This window comes from Argopecten irradians, chromosome 5, assembly GCF_041381155.1.
Source record: "Argopecten irradians isolate NY chromosome 5, Ai_NY, whole genome shotgun sequence".
Lineage (NCBI taxonomy): Eukaryota > Metazoa > Mollusca > Bivalvia > Pectinida > Pectinidae > Argopecten > Argopecten irradians.
In genome coordinates, this window is record NC_091138.1 from 21,828,315 (window position 1) to 21,848,826 (window position 20,512).

A 20,512-nucleotide genomic window follows, 5' to 3' on the forward strand; every position below is an offset into this window, starting at 1 on the left:
GGTTCAGTGATGTTGATCCGTCCTGAAACGCCATATCTAATACATTTGATGACCTACATTTCCTGTTCATATGTCAAGAAATGCACTGTTTCTCCGCCTTGTCCACAATTTGTTCATTAAAACTACTGACATTTAGGATGCGGTCAGGTAGAAATGTCTCACTTTAAACCCTACTAGAGCATGCATATAATGTACTGTCAAAATATGGTTAACATTAGATCCTTTCTCCAAATTAATACTCTTTACTAGGTATCATTATCAATGTCCCGTTGACCTTTTTCTCCGTTTTGTATGTATAACACTTCCTTTTTTCGGAAAGTGCTGGTATTCTGTAAATTTGGAGCATGTACAATGTTTCTGTAACGCTGCTTCTCAGATTGGACTTAAACGAAGTTCACTGCAGTTTACTGTGGTTTTCTGGAGAAAGGAAGAGGAGGGCAATGTCCAGTTTCGAAAGCCAATAATCTTGTACCTGGACAACAATGTCAAAATCTTGCTTTTGTATACTGATCTATCAGCGTTATCTCCCTTGGCTCAGTTAGTCTTTACTTAAAGATATGGCAATATAATAACAAAAGACAAGCAACTTCTAAATTGGTTATTCCGTTATTGATATGAACTCCAGTTAAATTATCTCCCCTTATTTGGAAACTTGCACATGATACTGTTCTACGAATTGTTATACAGGGTTTTAATCCTCAATATAACAGGGATTACTATTACTGTCGTTATATCCACCCATGGAATATTTCATATCAAAACTGTGGGTGACACCAGATGAGGCAGGTAAATAAAGGTAAACTCTGGTTGACTGTGTGACTCTGAAGTTAGGTAGGCTGTCTCTGTCATTTTCAAAGACAGTCTCTGCAGGCCTGTGATTGGTCAGATTTTTTTGTCCTGGGCTGACTTGTGTTTTGTTATAAAACATTCCATGGGTGAATATAATGTGATAGTAACTCCTGGAGTATTGAGGATGACCTAATTCGGTTCTGATAATAACAAAACAAAATCATAGTCAACTTGTTTATTCACACTCAATTTTCTGATCACAAGTTACACCCAATGTATACAGAGTATACACCTTACATAAACAAGTAAATAAAGGAGTTAAACTAGGAGAGTTATCTCCCCTTGAGGAGACGAATTAAAAATATGTTATAGCTAACATTCTCTAACAGTCACTAAATAACAGACAACAAAAAATACTTCTCCTGTTTTTGTTTCATGATTTCTTCAATCATAACATACATTGTACGTAGTTGCTATTAGTATTAGGCACAAAACAGCTCCAGATAACGACCAACAGAGATCTCGAGTCACAACACACTGTAACGCATCAAACATAGCCATAGCGTGACATTCAGTAATTTCTCCATTAATAGTATTTCTCTTTTAATCACGATCTTAACTGACTTCCAGTAAATTTGTTGCAAGTTTTGTATGATTTAATATTAAATGATATCCAGCGAACAGATCAAAGGAAACAAATTATCTTTGGCACTGCTTAAAATAACAAGCAAGCATAGGTACTATATCGACAATATATGCATATATTGAAGGTAATTATGAGTATATAGTTTAAAACATCCCACATTTCTTAGAACTGAAATGCATCTACCATTCATCATGATTTTATAAATTTTCAACTTAAAACACGAAGCTCAAAGGTCCCCATTCACTCACAAGGATATCCAAGTAATAGCAGCGATACACTTTATCATTACATTTTTGAATTTATAACATATACACTGCAGTTAAAACTTTCATTTAAAAGATATTTAGATCTAGTTCTAAACAAAATTAAAATGTTTAGAAAGATTAATCAATTTACTAGAAAATTCACAAAGGCACAGTAATTTGTTGACAGACTACGGAAGCTGCACCGTCGTATCCTAATATCATACTGGTCCTTTGGATTAGGCAGATAAAAACATAAACATCAGCCTTAGAATTTAAATGGAATGACTTCTTACTGTTACATGTAACTACATGTATATAGCAGATATTGAGGAAGAGAATATACCTAGTTTACGAAAGATTACATTCAAAACAAATAATAAATCAACAGCAATTTGGGAGGTTTTTTCCCACTTATTGTTTGTTAAAAAATTAAAATGCTGAAATTATCTTTGAACTATTATTTAAAGTCAAAGGTTATTTTGAAATAGTGCTCCCAAATTTAAATAAAGCTATCAAGCTCTGGGACATCAGATTCTAAAGAATTAGGTAACAATATAGTTATTGTAATGGTACACAAACTTATTTCTTCTTTATACAAGTGTCACTTGTTGATGGTGCAATACAACATCAAAATTAATTTTGTTAAAACAAAAGAATATCTTATTAAAGTAGAATTTTGGTCCACAGACTTACTTGGCTATTATTTTGTCTAATTTTGCTTTGATGAGTTAATAGGTTAGGCTTACTGACGAGCTAGGCTGAGCACTACAAATATAGATGGTATATAGACTTATAGAGATCCTCCTCTCCTATATACAGCCACAAGTATACAGATGAGACAAAATACAGGTCGTTTGAATAAAGGCTTTATATATATCAAAATTAAGCCACATATCCATCATATAAAACAAAACAAAATAACAAACAAAACAGCTATATTCTGTTTTCATGCCTTATTTTGATTAGATTTAACAAATTTCCTAACCAAGAATACAACCAAGAGAACTAATTAAAAAAATTAATTTCAGCTTCTTCGTAAAAACATCTTCATGACATTTCCTTACAACAAACTAATCTGTGTATCGGTGTATTCATAATCTCTTTATCACAAATGAACTAGACCTTTGTGTCTTCACATCTAAAATTTAATAAAATTCAAAGTTACAGCATACAAGCTAAACGTAAGTTTAGATATGGGTATTAAAATGGACACCAATAATAAAAAGCACTTTTTTTCACTTGAATAAAACAAAAACAAAACTTAACCCATGGTTTCACTTCCATTTTCCATAAAATTATGAGAAAATATCACCCAAATCCTCAAACAAATTTTCTGATTTTGAACAATCTATTTCATTCAACGAAATTTCCAACTTGAAACCACTAATACTACCAGACATGGATATTTTACTGAAAACATAGCATCTCTGCGTCAGGCAGAAAATAATTACCGCAGTCAGGTATATAAAAATGCTTAAAAAAAAAAAAAAAAAAAGAGAGAATGAAACATTCATATCAAAATAGCAAAATAATGAAACATACATTACAATCCCCTTTCTAATATTGGGAAAACATGAAAGACTGATAAAGTAAGCGTATCACAATTATCTCTAGAACATTCCAAAACTATCCAACCATGGAAACACTGTTAGCTAGAACACAACAGAAAAAGTTCCATCACTTCACTTCACTAAGATTTTCCAGTTTTCTTTTCTGATCAAGGAACTCAAGTAATATGAGTGTTAACGTAAATCCATACAAAACTGATACAATGGAAAAGTCCCGCCTTTCTTCAGAAGATTTTAACAGTGATGGTGGTAGTGTTGGTACCATTTATAATGGCGTTTGGTTTATTCTCTATACTAACTGCATCTAATGAACACAAGAGATGTCTGTTAGATATAACACGGTGCCAGAAGTTGTGATAACAGTGTGCCTGAGGAGGAGGACAGAAGTCAACATTAATCCTGAGAGTTTTATATCTTCGGAAGCTTTGGCGCGTTTACCACAGGGTTACTCTGCTCCAGTAACTTCCGTCCCTCGGTCTTGTAGTCAAACGTACACTCATGAGACTCTGCATACCGGTGAGTAGCACAGAAGTTGTTTCCACATCTGAAGGTAAACAAGAAAATTGTTTAGAAAAGAGCTAAGACGGCTACAATATATTTTTTAACACATTTACCCCTAAGGACACATTTGAACTCTTCTTTAAAAAAAAAAAAAAAAAAGCTGAAACAGTCTATTATGAAATTTTAGAGATGAATGAGTTACAGAAGTTCGGACAGTTATAAGCTAAGAATTTAAAGTGAGAAATAATTCAGGAAGTTCAATAACTGATTAACAAATTGACTGTGTGAATTAGGTAAAACAATGCTGTTGTATATAGTATATAATTATTTCTACTAATGTGAGTACCTGACAATAGCCTCAAACAATAGGCTGCTACATGTGTATATGGAACACAGAACAATAGAACCAACAATGATCTCACAAATTTATCAGTAGCAATTTGCTTTCAATTAAAGCTTCTATATATGAATGATGCATTACAGATAGCTAAAACTATCAATAAGTATTAAAAGCTAAAAAATACTTTTTTTTCAGGGATTATAGCAACTAGATACTATCAGTACATCTTCCCATCAAGTTGGCCTGCAAAACTGGTACTCACAACAGTCTTTGCTGACATCAATTGTCTAGGTAGACATTTAAAACCCTTAACAGACTACATATAGCTACATGTTATGCCCCAGACTCTATCCTGTACTTAAAACCCTTAACAGACTACATATAGCTACATGTTATGCCCCAGACTCTATCCCGTTTTTAAAACCCTTAAGTTAACAGACTACATAAAGCTACATGTTATGCCCAAGACTCTATCCTGTACTTAAAACTCTTAACAGACTACATATAGCTACATGTTATGCCCCAGACTCTATCCTGTACTTAAAACCCTTAACAGACTACATATAGCTACATGTTATGCCCCAGACTCTATCCTGTACTTAAAACCCTTAACAGACTACATATAGCTACATGTTATACCCCAGACCCTATCCTGTACTCACCTACAGATGTAGCTGGTGGCGAGCCCTGTTTTTTTACCACACACAAAACAACGTTTAGTGACCTTCTTCTTTGGTTTGACTGGAGGAAGGCGATGTGAGGGAGACAGAAGGCGACCGTCCCGACTATTGGTCACTCGCTGTAATCTGGCAGACTGGCAAAAAAAAGTACCAATGTTAGAAACTCTTAATGAGACACTGATATATTAATATTAGTTTAATTTTCAAATTATTGTGAATGTAAGTTATCATATCAACTTATTATAACCATGCATGATGAATGAAAGTGTAAGGAGTTTTCCAGTTCCAGTGGGAAAAAATGGTCACCTTGAAAATAGGTCAAGGACATTCATATGAGAAAATTGCATACATTTCTGTTCTATATATATGCTATCTTACATATTAAGAAAACCCACAGGAATGCCATAACAGAATATTTTGTAGGCTTCTGATGATGGCCCTTGGTATCTGCTAATAATCAAACTTCTGCCTTCAGAGCTCCATTGCAAATGGTAACTGTTGGCAAAATTTTATGTGTTTGCATTACTGTTTTTTGCTGTTATGTAATTGATTATTACATCATGTTTTTGTTAGTGTTACGTCATATTTTTCAATGAAAATAACAACATATTTGCTCACAAAGTAATGACGTTACAATTGATACCTTCCCACAAGATAACACAAGGTCTGTAAGACATGGTGAGATTTTATAATGTTTTTGTTTACTTCTGATCTGCTTTGGTAGATTGAGAAAAGCTATTATGAAGACTTTTGTGGAGTGACAAAGTCTTGGTTTAAGGGTCCTATTATATATAGTGTATTACTAGTTAGCCTACCAATCTACAGACTTATCAGTATCAGAGATCTGATCTACTTATTGACTCTATAGATCTGTTCAATCTCTTTACTGCAATGTCACGTCTCCAGCTGAAGCTAAACTGGAATGGTTCCAAAAATTGATATATCACCTAGTGGAAAAATATGGAACAGCACCGCTGAACCATGACAGGACAGGTGGGTCCAGTGGTGTGATTTACAAAACCTAACCACAAATACAGGCATATCTCTATAGCTCAAGCTGTAGACATTACAATTACATATACAGTATAATAAATGTATACGAATATAGCGATACAAATGTGACTTATTGCAGTGTTGACTTTTTATGTTTGAATACAATATAATGTACAATTGTAAAATTCACAAGGAACTTGTTGTTCGATAGATTCTTTCCATTTAATTACTTTTAATTTAACCAAATCAAAAAAATAAAACAATTTCAGTATACTGATCACAAAAAATCTCCATATTTATACCTAGTAATAATTGTACAATAACAGCTGATTTAAGCTTTATATTATAATAACAGGATTTCAGAATGGAGCGAGTCAATAGGAGTCCAATGGATACATTCATATTCCTATAGTACTGAGGAAATCTTTACTTTATAAACTTCTTGAAACAAGAAAGCCAGAACCCCTCACCTGGATGAATCAGCAAATAGGACATTGATTGCCCTGCTCACATAGACTAATCAACATGCTCAGCAATGTTGTACAGGTTTGGTATCTCAATACAGGCAAGGGGTTTCAAGATCCGAAATCAACTTGAGTAAAGTATGATTCGCTGTCGATTAATCCCACCTTCCAGTGATTATGACATCACAAAAGTCACATCAAAACATAATGTCACAACTACCAGATGTGACAATCAACCAGAAATCATACTTTACCAATGCCATTCTGGGATCTCAAAACACTCGTCTTGATATTTCAAAAGGACTATATGGTTCTGATATAGGGTTAGGCAATACAAATGGAAAACTCGCCTGTTTATATTTGTTTCTATCATATCTACCCTAAGTTCATAGGGAAAAGGCTAGGACATAGTAGCAATTTGTAACCTACTAAGTGTTTTTATCTTTTGATGCCATCGACAGCAATTGTGTATACATGTACCCAGTAGTTGTAGGGTGATAATGATTGTCTAAAGTACGATCCAGTTTAATCAAGAAAATGTGTTCCTTGGGAGGAGGGGGATGCAGATAAAAACTTCAACTTAATTATTTCAGATTCAATAATGATATAGTCAAACCTGTCTATAAAGACAATCCATGGAACCAAGAAAAATGACCTATAATCAAGTGGTCTTGATACAGAGGTACAGGGCCAATTGCGTTGAAACTGACCATTTAATATAGAGGTGGTCACTAAGGCAGGTTTGACTACAGAATTATGGGGTGAGTATCTGCATCATAGATAAGACAAAATGGGAGGAGATCTCAACTGTCACAGCCGTGTGAAATTCTTTGACATGTTCAACCCATTATGGTAGTGTAAATAACTTTGTTTACTACTCTATATATGTTGAGGCTCGCTATAAAGAACAGAGCATTGATATTAGTCTGGTATACACCGAGACCAGTGGGATCAAAATATGAAGTATCAAGTTGATATAGTTAGTACGCAAACCTTGTGTCAAATTTAGTTTAAATGCATTATTGACCTGAGGTCTCCTGTAAATTAATGCCATGAACTTACCACAAGTCTGCCCTCTGGTGTCGTCATTCTTCCGTCCGGTAAAGCAGGACTTCCGAACGCATAATTAGACAGACGAGATTTATTACCACTAGGTACAAAGTTACCAATATTTCCTATACGGGACGATCCAATCTTTTCTAGCGATGCTTGTCTTAAAAGTCCAGACATGGCACGCGCCTCACTTGTGCTCAAACTTTCTAATGTTATTTCTTTACGCCGCTCCAGTCCCTTGTACCTAGATGATGTAGTTGGTCGACCAAACGTCTCTTGTAAACTCTCGAGTGTCAAATCCCTTGAGGACGTAGTTGGTCTACCTAGCACTTCCTTAAGACTTTCTATAGTGAGATCACTGCTTTTCAATTTCTGTTTGTTTTTAGATGAGGTTGGTGGTCTAAGGCTATCCTTGAAATTTTCTAATGTAAGGTCCTTCATTTTGCTACTTGTGATAGGGCGAGACTCTTGTATAATTTCCTTAGCCTCAGCTGATAAGTAATCCAACTTTTGACTTTCATGGGATATGGAACTAGAGGTGGCTAGGTTTGATAGTTTTGAACTACTTTCTTTTGTAGAAGAATGTGATCGATCATCATCCAACTTAGCTGCTTCAGGTGAGTCTACTTTAGCTTTCCTTGCAGTGTTATGTTCACTGTTTGTACCTGTGTCCTCTTTCACACTTTCTAAAGTGCGACTCTGTTTTGTGGCCCCCTCAGCACTTTCTAAGTGTCTCATACTATGGGGTGACTTTGAGTTAGCACCACCGAGATCCACAGAAGGTGTATCATTGTCAGACGACTTGATGGAAGCTAAGCTATCCTTGCCGCACATTGAGGTGAGGCTGAGACGTTCCTCCGGGGAGAAGGGTGAGGCTAATGTGTGTCCTACTGGGGGAAGGCACGACTTTCTGTTGAGGTGATGACCTACAGGTAGGTTTCTTCCAGAACTTGGAAGCTGTCGATAACGAGTGGCCCCTCGACCACTACCATGGCCAGTTGTCGGAGGATGAGGTTTCTTTCTTGGCTGTAAATATAGAAATCAAATTCTTTTGAAGAAAGTTTGAGATATATACATTCTTAAATGAAACATCTTTCATGGTGCGTTGAAAATGCAAAACTACAGAAAACTTAGAACAAGTGTCAGAATGGTTTTGATAAATTACCTGGTATTTAATGTTTTATTTTAATAGACAACTGTAATCTGAATTTTTCACCAATGTTAATATGATTTTCCATGATTACATAAAATATCTGATTGTTTAGCTGAATTATATATTGCACATCTCTGTTTTGAGTTCTGTACCTTTTTTGTTAATGTAAGTTTTTCCATTTTGCCACGCAGCTGTTTCATCTTTTCCTTCAGTTGTTCATTTTCTTCAAGTTTTTCCTTTGGTGGCACATCATCCTCTTCCTCCTCATCGTTGAAATTGTACATAGAGGCACCGCTGTGGTATGAAACATATACAAATGAAATTACACCACTCAGTAAATGGAGCATATCAACAAGGTGTATCATTGACCTGCTTACTGGGAACTTGGTATTAAAATTGAGAAGTCATTTTAACCTCTGTGACCTTGGTAAATTAAATCACATGGAGTGTACATTAACAAGATGCATTGGTCACTGACTAGACAACTGGGAACTTCGTATTAAAACTAAAATTTTGTGAAATCTTTTTGACCATGAAAGGAAATTCAATATCATACAAAGATGTTTAAAAGTTAAATGTCATCTGTTTATCCATTTGGCTTATTTCAAGATTCTTGGGACCATAAAGGTCATTTAGTGATTGACTGTAAAGATCATTCAATTATTTCTATTTAAGCATTGATGTTACTTTTTTTCAACTTCATAGGAGCACGAAAGAATTTTTGTTTGCAAACTGTTTGAATCCGTGTAGCGGATTCTCACAAAAGTTTGCAAACAAAACTTATTTCATACATAACCCAATGAAGTTAAAAATGTTACATCAATGCTTATATAATTTTTCAGACTACTTGATAACAAGAAATACATTTAAACGTACGGTTCCATTAATTTTCTAATGGATGATCTTTTTATAATCAATATGCAATATTGGCGTCTCTATTGTGACGTCATTATTAAGTCAGATTTTCGCACCATTCTCAGATTTTTTCTTCATAGTGTATGAAGAAAAATAATCTGCCAATCAGAGAGTTGGATTTAATATGAAAACAAATAAAAACTATTTCTTTTACCATAATACAAACACAATGCCAGATCACTGGTTTATTAGTAATATTGAGGAGTGATTTTAATTTGCTTATATTTTCTCCTTGAAATTAAAATAAGGTTAAAACTTAGTAGCCCTTCAGTATAATAGCCAATATCAAGTGAACTTCAGCCTCCTCTACATCTTGGCAGTTGATGCCAGTTGGACATATGGTGTAAGGTCACTTGCCCTTCAGGCAGATGAATATGTAATATGGTAATGTATATCTCTAACACTGTAACTCAATAGGGAAACAATGAAATGATAGTGATAAGAATGGCTGGTTCCAGGTCACACCTGTATAAAACATGATGACAGGATTGCATGTAATCAGATTTATCAGTGTGTGTAAACCTGAACTTGACTGAGGGAGTAATTAGGCCAATAAATAATCCCTCATCATTATCATCTCAGAGTGATCAAGTGCACGTGATCTCTATACCATGATATTCACTTACAAGTACACTGCAGACACAAAGTTGACTGTAAACTAGCATATTACGAAAATCTGTTTGGTAGAATTTGATCTTCAATCTTTCTATAATGCTACTGCTATTATTGTTTTGTATATCTTTAGTACTCTATCAGAACTGGGCCAAAAAAGTTGTCGGTCAAAGGACCAGTTGCATGGCAAAAAATGTTTGCCCTACTATAAAGTTGCCGGTCACAGGCAGATGGACAGGCGTTAATTTCGAACGCTGGACAAGATCCTTAAAAATCAGAGCAGTACATCAGGGGAATGACTTTATATAAACACCTCTCTCCCTACACTCTCCTGTATATATTTAATTTACAGCTAAGGCTTTTCCTTGTAGGCAGTCCTTCATACCCACCTCAGAGACTCCGACAACGGGGTGAGAGTCCCGTCGCCTCGGTCTACAACGCGGAAGAAGTTGAGCTGGTCACCCTCACGAAACACGAGCAGGGTCACCTGACGATTTCCTGGAACTTTCTCCCAGATCTCGTCGCGGTTGGCTTCTACATACTCAGCCATTTCCCTGAGTGTTGGATCCTCCATAGGAACTGAAATACATATAGTTTCTAACTTTACCCAGAGGAAGGATGGGTGAAATTCACTCAGACTGGTGTACAGCTTCCACGACTAAAACTCCAAAAACTTAAACAATAAATCAACTTAGCATTCACAGAACACCAATATTTTATTGATGTTGTTTTTACTTGTTTTCTAATTACAAAAGCTGAGATGATGTGACTTACTCCTGCGAGTATTAATAGGTCCGCCCCTCATGGCCAGTACTAGCTTCAGCGTGGCACCGTCATGGATGCTGTAGTCATGTAGACTGTATTCATCTTCCAATTCAGTGGACTGCCAGATGAGATGCTGCTGTGCTATTGGGATTCCTGTCAATGAAAAGTAAATATAATTAGGCGAGACACAACCAATCTATCAAGGGAGACTACTCAATGATCATGCTTCACGAATTACATAAAAAATCGAGAGATCAGTATTCAGTGTATCAGGGCTTGTGTTTATGCTGTCCCCATATCCTTTTTACAAACAGAAAATGAAAAGCACTCTACTATTTTTTTCTTTTTCTTCAAAATCCAATCAAAGTATACAGAAGGATGTCATTTATGGTGCACTGCAGTGTAAACCTGGTGTTTATAATTGGGATATTAGTTAAGTTCCTTATTTAATTTATGTACATCTTTTATTGACTATTAATCTGATTCAGATGAGTTTCTTATGGATTCAGCTGAACTGATTGCATCAGCGATAAAGGGAGACAACTAAATGATTACAAGTAGGAGAAACAACCCACTGACAATTGCCAATAAAAAAGTACAAATTCATTCAAATGTCAGAAAGATCACTGCTGATAAACTGGAAATATCCTTCACTTCATACAAATAGGGCCAATTATAATGTATTAATAAAATAGAGAAACATTCGCTAACTACAAATAGGTTTGACCTTCACTAACCACAAACAGGTTTGACCTTCACTAACCACAAACAAGGGTTATAACCACTTACTAATAACAAATGGGGGTAACCTTCAATAGTCGCCCTCAGGGATTGATACTCATTCACTAAACTAAGTGTTGAGCAATTTATTACTTTATTTAAAATATGTGAACAGAACATGCACAACTGCTTTTTGCCTTTTAAAAAAACATCGTGCTTCCAAATTTTTCTGGCGTATTACAAATTTCGACCTCCTGCATTAGCTTTTCAGAATTCAAAGCCTAAATCTTTAAATGGACAGTTAAATCATAACACAAATTCTGAAAATATCCCCTACATGTTTTCCTGATACATATCAATTATGCTATCTACTTACTACAGACCCACAAATACAGATCACTCTAAGCTGTATACACATATTTTTTACGCTTCCATTTAAACACAACCTTGGATTAAATTCCCCACCTAACCATAATACAATTACAAGCTGAGTATTGATCCTGACCAGATCTCTCACACACCATGCTCAGGTATTGACCAGTTTATAGTATATAGATCTGGAACAATCACCGATTCTTTTGAGTCAGTCATGTTTGGGACTATGCCAATTCTGCCAGTGAAATTTACACAGTCTACTGGGGTTCTAATGGAAATTCAATAACGGCGTATAACAGGTGATTATAGAAGACTAGCGGTAGGAATCAACGCAGACATTGGACTTTAAACATTATAGAACAGGCTTAAAATACATAATCACCACAGTAAAGGTCTAGGAAAGACTTAAAGTGGTCAGATGTGATCTTTTGACCTTTTATTTAGACCAATCAGAGGCCAGTGATATCTAATCATGCAAAACCGTTGGTTTTTTGATATGGTGTGTTACAGCATTCAACGTTCACAAGCTTCGACTATCAGAAATATCTTTTTATCTTTTACATGTATACAAAATCATGAAAATCCACTAGCCACACACCTTAGGCTAGGCACTAGTGAATTGTCAATCGCAACCTACAGACAGATGGTTGTAAAATTTTCACCCAAATAAAAGCCTGGACTAGTGACTTAAATTGCCAGTATATATGACATTTCAATTTGTAAATACAAATTATTTATGGAAGCTAGCATATAGGTAGTTCAAAACAAAATATGTAAATAAAAATCAAAACAAAATTGTAGTCATCATGAGACCGTTTTGATATCCAGTAGCACCCCTTCCCAAATAAGTGCCCCTCATCCCTTTATGAGAAGCGGTTTAAATTACATATTTACATTATGAGTGTTTCGTCAATATATGAATCAACCAACTAACGAAAACAAACATTTGCTTATGAAATTACGATGAATTCTCATGCATCGATCAGCTGATTTCAAACATCACGCCAGTTTCATATCAATAAAAAAAATAGCCCCCCACAATATTTTAATGTATTTTTAATTTGTTGTTTCTTGATATAGAATCAACTAAGGTTTATTATAATAAGTCAATCAAATCTTATTTTTATCTATATTTCTTGTTTATCGTTTGTCATTTGCAAAAAAAAAGTCAACCAAAAGGCAGAAGCTTGAAAAGGCGACTTTGTGGAACGACTTTTGTCATCCAGCTGTTCCATTAAACTCATTTCGTCGTATATGGGTGTCATAACTTTAAATATAATATAATAACCTTTCAATAATTTTCATTTTCATAAATTATTCTAATGTAAATATATGGATTGAATGTATTTGTCTAATTTTCATAGCACCTATGAATAGCAGAAGCTATCTACATATCTTCTGAGGAGCGCTAACACACTCCATACGATATGTAGATAGTTTCTGCTGTTCATTGCCGCTATGAAAATTAGAAATATACATTCAATCCCTATCTAAACGCCCCTCATCCCATAGATTAAAGAATGTTTTTACCTTTTACATTTGATAATGTGCATCAAAGGAAAGCCATGTACAATATATATATGCATGTTTACTGTAGTAAGAGATAAATGTACCATGAGTACGGTAAAAGTTAAATATGGCGGACCTTTTTTCCCTTTTTAGAGTTTTTTCGTCCACAACTTACATTTTGGTTCCCTATTAAGCGCCTCCTTTGTAACATTTTTTTAAGCGCCCTGATAGCTAATTACGGCGAATGTGGTAAGTCAAGCAATATATCTCAAGTTAACAACTTAACAGTGCATCAATACAAATTTATATATATTGTAAGATGATCAACTAGACCACCAGATACATGTATTGTAGCCCCAAAAACAATCCCCATCAAACATATGCTTGTTGACGAGGTATGTTCAGTTTCATCAGCTGAAGGCATGACTCAAAGATTTTGACATAAAATATTTTACTTTCCAATCTGAAAGACAATCCAAAGCCATATGTCACTTTTGATTAGAGCTGCCATTGATATAAATTTTAAGTATCGATATATCCAAAGGAAAATATCACGATGTATCCATATATATCGAAACAATGATCGATATATATCGAAACAATGATCGATATATATCGAAACAATGATTGATATATATCTAAACAATGGTATTGTTGAGAAAAGGATGAAATCCGGAACAGTCGTTTTGTGTATTACATAACCGTCTCGGGAACTCTTGCTGAGTATTTCATATATAATTTGTGGTAATTGTGAAAAAATCTTATGATAATAATAATAATAAAATTTGTTTATTGAGGATGGATTTACATTTTAAGCCAAAGGCTTATCTACCACATGGTCCTCCTGTTAGTAAAACACAATATCATTTGTTAGTTAAAATAGCAGACAAATTTCGGTCATTGTATCGATTTCAGAAAATAGTAGTGTTGGGAATCGGCTGTAAAATCATAATCGATGAATGATCGGTTTAGGACAACCTACTAATTGTCAATTTTAAGCTCAGATACCATTAACAGAAAACTCTCCTATATTTATATGTTTAATCTTTTACTTTCTCTGAAGAATTTTAAAAAGATATCCTATGAACCAACAGCACAAAGAAGTATTTTTGTTTAATTCAATTTATTGTTTATCTGACATGTCTTAGTTAAGACATTTTGAAATGTGGTTTTGCACCAAATACACACACAATGAAGGTTCAGAACAGTATAAAATCAGCACAACTTATCTCCCATTTTAATAATCGATTATTGACTTTCATAATTGATAGTCTTTAGGAAAATCATAATTGATCAATCATCGATTAAAATCGAGAATCGGTCCAACACTAGAAAATAGGAATCGATATTGTATCGGAAGATGAGAATCATCAATACATCAATATCGTTTGAAAAAATGACAGCTCTACTTTTGATCATGATAATACCAGGTATTTCATCCAGTCATCGGATGGAAACCTACTTCTGTCTGTCCCCAATATACTGATCATATATGTTTATTTAAGGATTAATTTGAATAGATTTTTTATGTTATGGAGATATAACACAAAAATCTGAGTGTACTCTAAATAAACCGCGAAGCGGTTTATTTAAGGATTAATTGAATAGATTTTTTATGTTATGGAGATATAACACAAAAATCTGAGTGTACTCTAAATAAACCGCGAAGCGGTTTATGATGAGAGTACACTCAGATTTTTGTGTTATATCTCCATAACATAAAAAATCTATTCAAATTAATCCTTATAATTCAATTTACTATAGATAATCTCTTCAACATTTAAAATTCATTTTGGGACTCTTTTGTCTATGAAATTATTACGCCGTCATCTCAGCCAATCAGAAGCGACGTTACAAACGGCGACGCCATTTTTTACTTTATGGGCTGATAAAGTAAATTCTTAAGCCAATGGAAATGCTCGTAACAAGCAAAATTGAATTATGATGAGAGTACACTCAGATTTTTGTGTTATATCTCCATAACATAAAAAATCTATTCAAATTAATCCTTATAATTCATTTTACTAAAGATAATCTCTTCAACATTTAAAATTCATTTTGGGATTCTTTTGTCTATGAAATTATTACGCCGTCATCTCAGCCAATCAGAAGCGACGTTACAAACGGCGACGCCATTTTTTCCTTTATGGGCTGATAAAGTAAATTTTTAAGCCAATGAAAATGCTCGTAACAAGCAAAATTGAATTATACGACAAGAAACCCTGAAACATGTAGAACGCTTCAATAGTAATAAAATGTACAATGTATATTAAAAATAAGTCATTTTTTAATTTTATACTAGTAGATAGTTACCAGAGAGTATCATTGCATTGTATTCAGTTAAAATATCTAAAGATGTTAACGATATATTTTTGTGTTATTTTCGAATGTTACTTTTTACCTAAAGTTAGTAAAGCCTTAACCAATTATCAAATTATGAATAAATTGTGAAAAACAATAAAATATTTGAAATAATGTTTCCAATTTTAAGATTCTGTCAACACTGACAAATCAATTATTGGGGCTAAAGTTCGAAATATTTTAATAAATGAGGTCAATTGTCATTATTGACATATTGCTAGACTACAACCTGTATTTGAACCTAAGTCAAGAATAAAATGATCTGATAAGTAGTAGTACCAGACATTACGAAATATTCTGGTCCAACGGACATGTCCGGCAAAATTTGATTCGGACTGCCTATTTTAAAATCTGGTCTGGACCGACTGTCCGGCAATTATTGAGTACCGGAGGTCAGTAGAAATGGCGTCTCTGAAGTATTACACCTATGCCGAACATGGCAAAACGTAAACTGCATAAGATAATCATGAAAACAGCTGTCTGGATACTAATAGCAGGAAGTTATGTCTACTTCAAAAATTTACATTAATGTTCGGTCCAGCAAAATCTTGGTCGGTCCGACTTACTCACAGTCCTTGCCGGTCCCAATGTCCGGCCATTTTCTTCAACTTTTGCGATGTCTGTAGTAGGATTTCAGGGTTTGTATAAGAAACACAAACTATGCATGTATGAGTACTTTACATGTATATGTGCTTAAAATAGACCATGTTATTGTTTTCAAAATGTAGTTGTAGATATATCCTACATCTTAAACAAATTAGATACATATACAGTCCTCGACAGAATGAATGGATGAAGGATTCTTTAAAAGGAACTATTTCTTTTTGATTTACAATATTACCCCTTGTTATTTTTACTATTTCCTGAATCTCAACTACCATTTATGGGGTAGATATAATGAACTGGGCTTTATTGAGGAAGAACATGGAAAATATAATCATCGTGGCCAGACATGTACAGCAATAATAAAACTCTAGTATAATATTAAATCAAGCATACCTGGTACTTTGACAGCTGAGCAACAGACTAATTATATGTATACCAGGGTAAATCATCCTCAATACTCAAGGGGTTACTATCACTGCTGTTATTTCTACCCACTGCAAAAGTGAAGGCTCGGTGTCTGAGTGTGTGACCAAGATGAGACAGATACTTTGGTTATTTGATGTACATCAAAAGAATTTAATAATTGTACACTGTGGTTTACTGTGTGAGTTTGAAGTTTAATTCATCAAAGAAAGTCTCTACAGGCCTAAGATTGGTTAGTTTTTAATCTCTGAATCTCCTGAACTGCCTTAAATTTTGCTGTGAAATATTTACCAGGGTGGATTTAAACAGTGATAGCAACCCCAGGAATATCGAGAATGAGGATAAGCAATATTCAACCTGCTCATTTTACATTATAATTGAATTTTCAACAAGGACTCTTGAACCACCATCTGTGGAGTATTTTTTGGGCACTAGTATAACGGGGAAATATCTTGTCAATGTCATGATAACTTAGGTGGCCCATCCAAGAATAAAACCTGGATAATTGTTGCTTTTTTTCTTTTTTTTGGCTGAATGTTCTATGAAGTATTGACAGCCAGATGTGCCCGTTAAGAGGTGGAGGAAAGCTGGAGTACCCCAAAAAATTCCACTGACTGGCATCAGTACCTGGCCAACACAATATGGGTTTCGAAATCATGACTCTAATGTGGATCAAGGGCTAGCTTGTGGTAATAGGTTGGGACATCTTAACCACTCAGCCACAGTTTGGCTCTATACGGACTCAGTCAAAGAGACGATACCCCTGCTCGATTCGTTCTGAAAAGCGGCTACTGGCGTACGCTGGTCATCTGACCGGGTGACGACCGGGCAATCTGGCAAAAAAAGCATAACTGGCGTATTCCATCATGGCGAACATTTCTTCAGAGCTTAAGTAACATTTTGATTTTTGCATCAAACACAATCAAAGACTAATCTAAGTTGATCTAATAGATAGCATGATATTCTAATTTGGTTAATGTTATGTTATAGTAAACATTAAATATGTTAATTTTATATTTGACAAATTAAAAGCGATTAAATAGTCGACGCATGTGCGTGGTTGTCTCTGTTTGGTAAGGAATGAGTGATTTTTTTTCTGATAGTAATGGTAGAGTTATAATATAATGTGTATTTGGAAAAAATAGCAATATTGCCAATAAAAAATTTAGAATATTCGTATTTTTCATTACCGGGCAAAGAACTACATAAACTATTAGAGTTTGATATTAATAGGATACCGTGACAGGCTGATGTCATTTTGTTGTTTCGCCTTTTGAAAAATGAAGAACAACCCACCCCTCCCTTCTCATTTGTTCTTTTTCATCGTGCATGCTACTTTGTATAATATACACGTGTTTGCTGTTTTATTCCAAAAGAACAAATATAAGAAATTGCATCATACTGCATTAATCTTTTGTGTTGAATTTTCTTATGAAATAGAAAACATATATGGTGGCTTATTTTGGCCATGTCGCATTGTCGCTCCTCAAAAAACGCTCTGCGCATTCAGGTTTTAATGCACATTGTAATTTGTATTATACGATATAATATCAGATAATTTTCTAGCATTTCAGCTTGGAATTTAATTACACATCACAAGACAATACGCGAAGCAACAGTGCGATAATGCCCGGAGTGACAATGCAACAAAATTACATTGTCGGTGCCACAAATTTTATTTCGCGCTAATTTTCGCACAGTCGCGTGATATCGGAAGGTTTTTTTTTGTTGCTCCAAGCTTAAGCACTGTAGCTCCATACGTTGTTGCAATGGGCCCCACGCAAATGATTATTTGTTCTAACTAAAATTCAAGAGATCACTGAACAACGATTAGTAAAGCATGAGTTATCTAAATAGACTGGGTTTTAATTGATACCTTGGTGTGGCAATGTTATGTACTTAACTTTATGTAAACTATTTTATTCATTTATTTCTTACTATATGTCACCAGTAGTATTCTTTTACCAATGTCTAGACATAGGGATTAACATACTTTAGTTACAGCATTCTTTCTGAATTATGTAATATTTACAATGTACATGTAGGTATAATACTATACATGTAAATCTATTTTCTTACAAATATATTGTTACAATCTGAATAACATATGTTTGACGAAAACGATTCATTAGAACTTTAAAATGTGTTATTTTCGAAATTGTAAAACCTCAGAATAAACCCAACAATCTGTTTTTTATTGTTATTGATAAACAGTTGAAGAGAAGCCATTGAAATTTATATACTTCGAATAAAACACTATATACATTAGATTTACAAATTTTATTATAATCAGACTAATAGAATGTACATGCACAGGCATTTGGTTCTATAAAATGCTCTAACACTGTACGTATTACATCATATAGAGAAAAAAATATCTATTGAGCTAAACACCTGGGGTACATATAATCTATACATCATCGCACATTTCGATGTATTTGCTTCATAAATGGATATCTACATAACTGTGTTTATCAAAAGAGGTTTCAATTCCTGTCCATTAATGAATACAACAAGAAAGTCATAATGTTTGGAGAATTTATGTCTGAACGGAATGAGTTTTGCTTAAAGAGACTTTCGTTAACAAATATCTAACCTTTCTTCTGCCATCTTGCGCCGATATTAGCCGGTGAATCAAAACCGGCTGATCTGGCGTACGCAGGTCGCGCCACCCTCGTACTTTTTCTTTGAATAGAGTGACTTATCCGTCTCGCCGTGTCGCCCGCTCTTGACGAATCGAGCAGGGGTTATGGCATGCTGTCAGCTGAGTGACCCAATTTACATTCACAAGCCACACCTACGTATACCCACTCCTTTTATGATTTTGTTAAGTAAATTACAAACAAGGTAAGTATTCATTTGGGTGTAAACATTGCCATATACATGCTAGAAAAAGGCAAAAATATGAAATTGAATTACAGAAAAATAATGACTGTACATTGTACGTGACAGTACTGTCAAATATTCTTTGTCTTTCTTTGTGTAACAGATGTACTAGCTGGACTGTATCCAGGCCATGCATGCACTCTATAGGTAAAATTTCAAGTTGATATCCTGTTATAGATACCATTTCTCCCTTCCACATATTACACATTGATACAAATGGATCTCAGTAATAGTATTACTCCCCGGAGTCCTCTCTACACATGCCCCTCTGTCAAGCATGACCCATACACCCAAATATTGTTTATATTGTGTAGTCGAGAGTTCAGTCGTACTCTCGATTTTCCTTAGGCCTATATCATTGTAATATATTATCAGATTTGGCTATAAGCCTACAATCTGACTGCATGTTCATCTTTTCTGCTTTTTTTCCGATTTCCAGTGATTGATTATGAAATGAAGGTAGGCCTACAGGTGATTATGGCCATTGCTTACCTTCGAGCCGTTGGATTTTTGCCTTTACAGACATGATCGTCTCGAAAGGCGATACTCTCAGCTCGAAGAAAGTGCCCGTAAGCGTTTCAATATACAGCTCCATCTTGGAATAGTCCTCGACGTCCAAGACGACGACTTACTACAGATCACCTTGCAAGTTTATGGATTCATTGCAACGCCTCGAACGACATCACTTGCCTCTCCAGACCGGAGAAAAGCATACTTTCCAAAATCCACTAAGTTATCGCCATATTTGGCTGATGATTAAGTTCTTGTACATTTTCACTGCACAGTTGTCAGCTATAAACGTCCTTCCTGGACGGATATTGCAATGCTTTCGTATGACATCAACACTCCATTGAACAAATATACACAAAGATGGTGGCTCCAATTTTCACGATAGGAATTTGAGGGCA

At 34.7% G+C, this 20,512-nt stretch overlaps 1 protein-coding gene across 1 annotated transcript; it reads right to left on the reverse strand.

Moving 5' to 3' along the window:
• Positions 1-1,009: 1,009 nt before the first annotated feature.
• Positions 1,010-20,492, reverse strand: LOC138323214 (AN1-type zinc finger protein 4-like). Its single transcript, XM_069267634.1, has 7 exons — positions 20,097-20,492; positions 10,734-10,877; positions 10,349-10,538; positions 8,585-8,726; positions 7,289-8,305; positions 4,752-4,903; positions 1,010-3,792 (listed from the first exon to the last, which is right to left on the reverse strand). The coding sequence occupies exons 1-7, from the start codon at positions 20,197-20,199 to the stop codon at positions 3,657-3,659; spliced, it is 1,884 nt and encodes a 627-aa protein (XP_069123735.1). The 5' UTR covers positions 20,200-20,492; the 3' UTR covers positions 1,010-3,656.
• Positions 20,493-20,512: the final 20 nt, after the last annotated feature.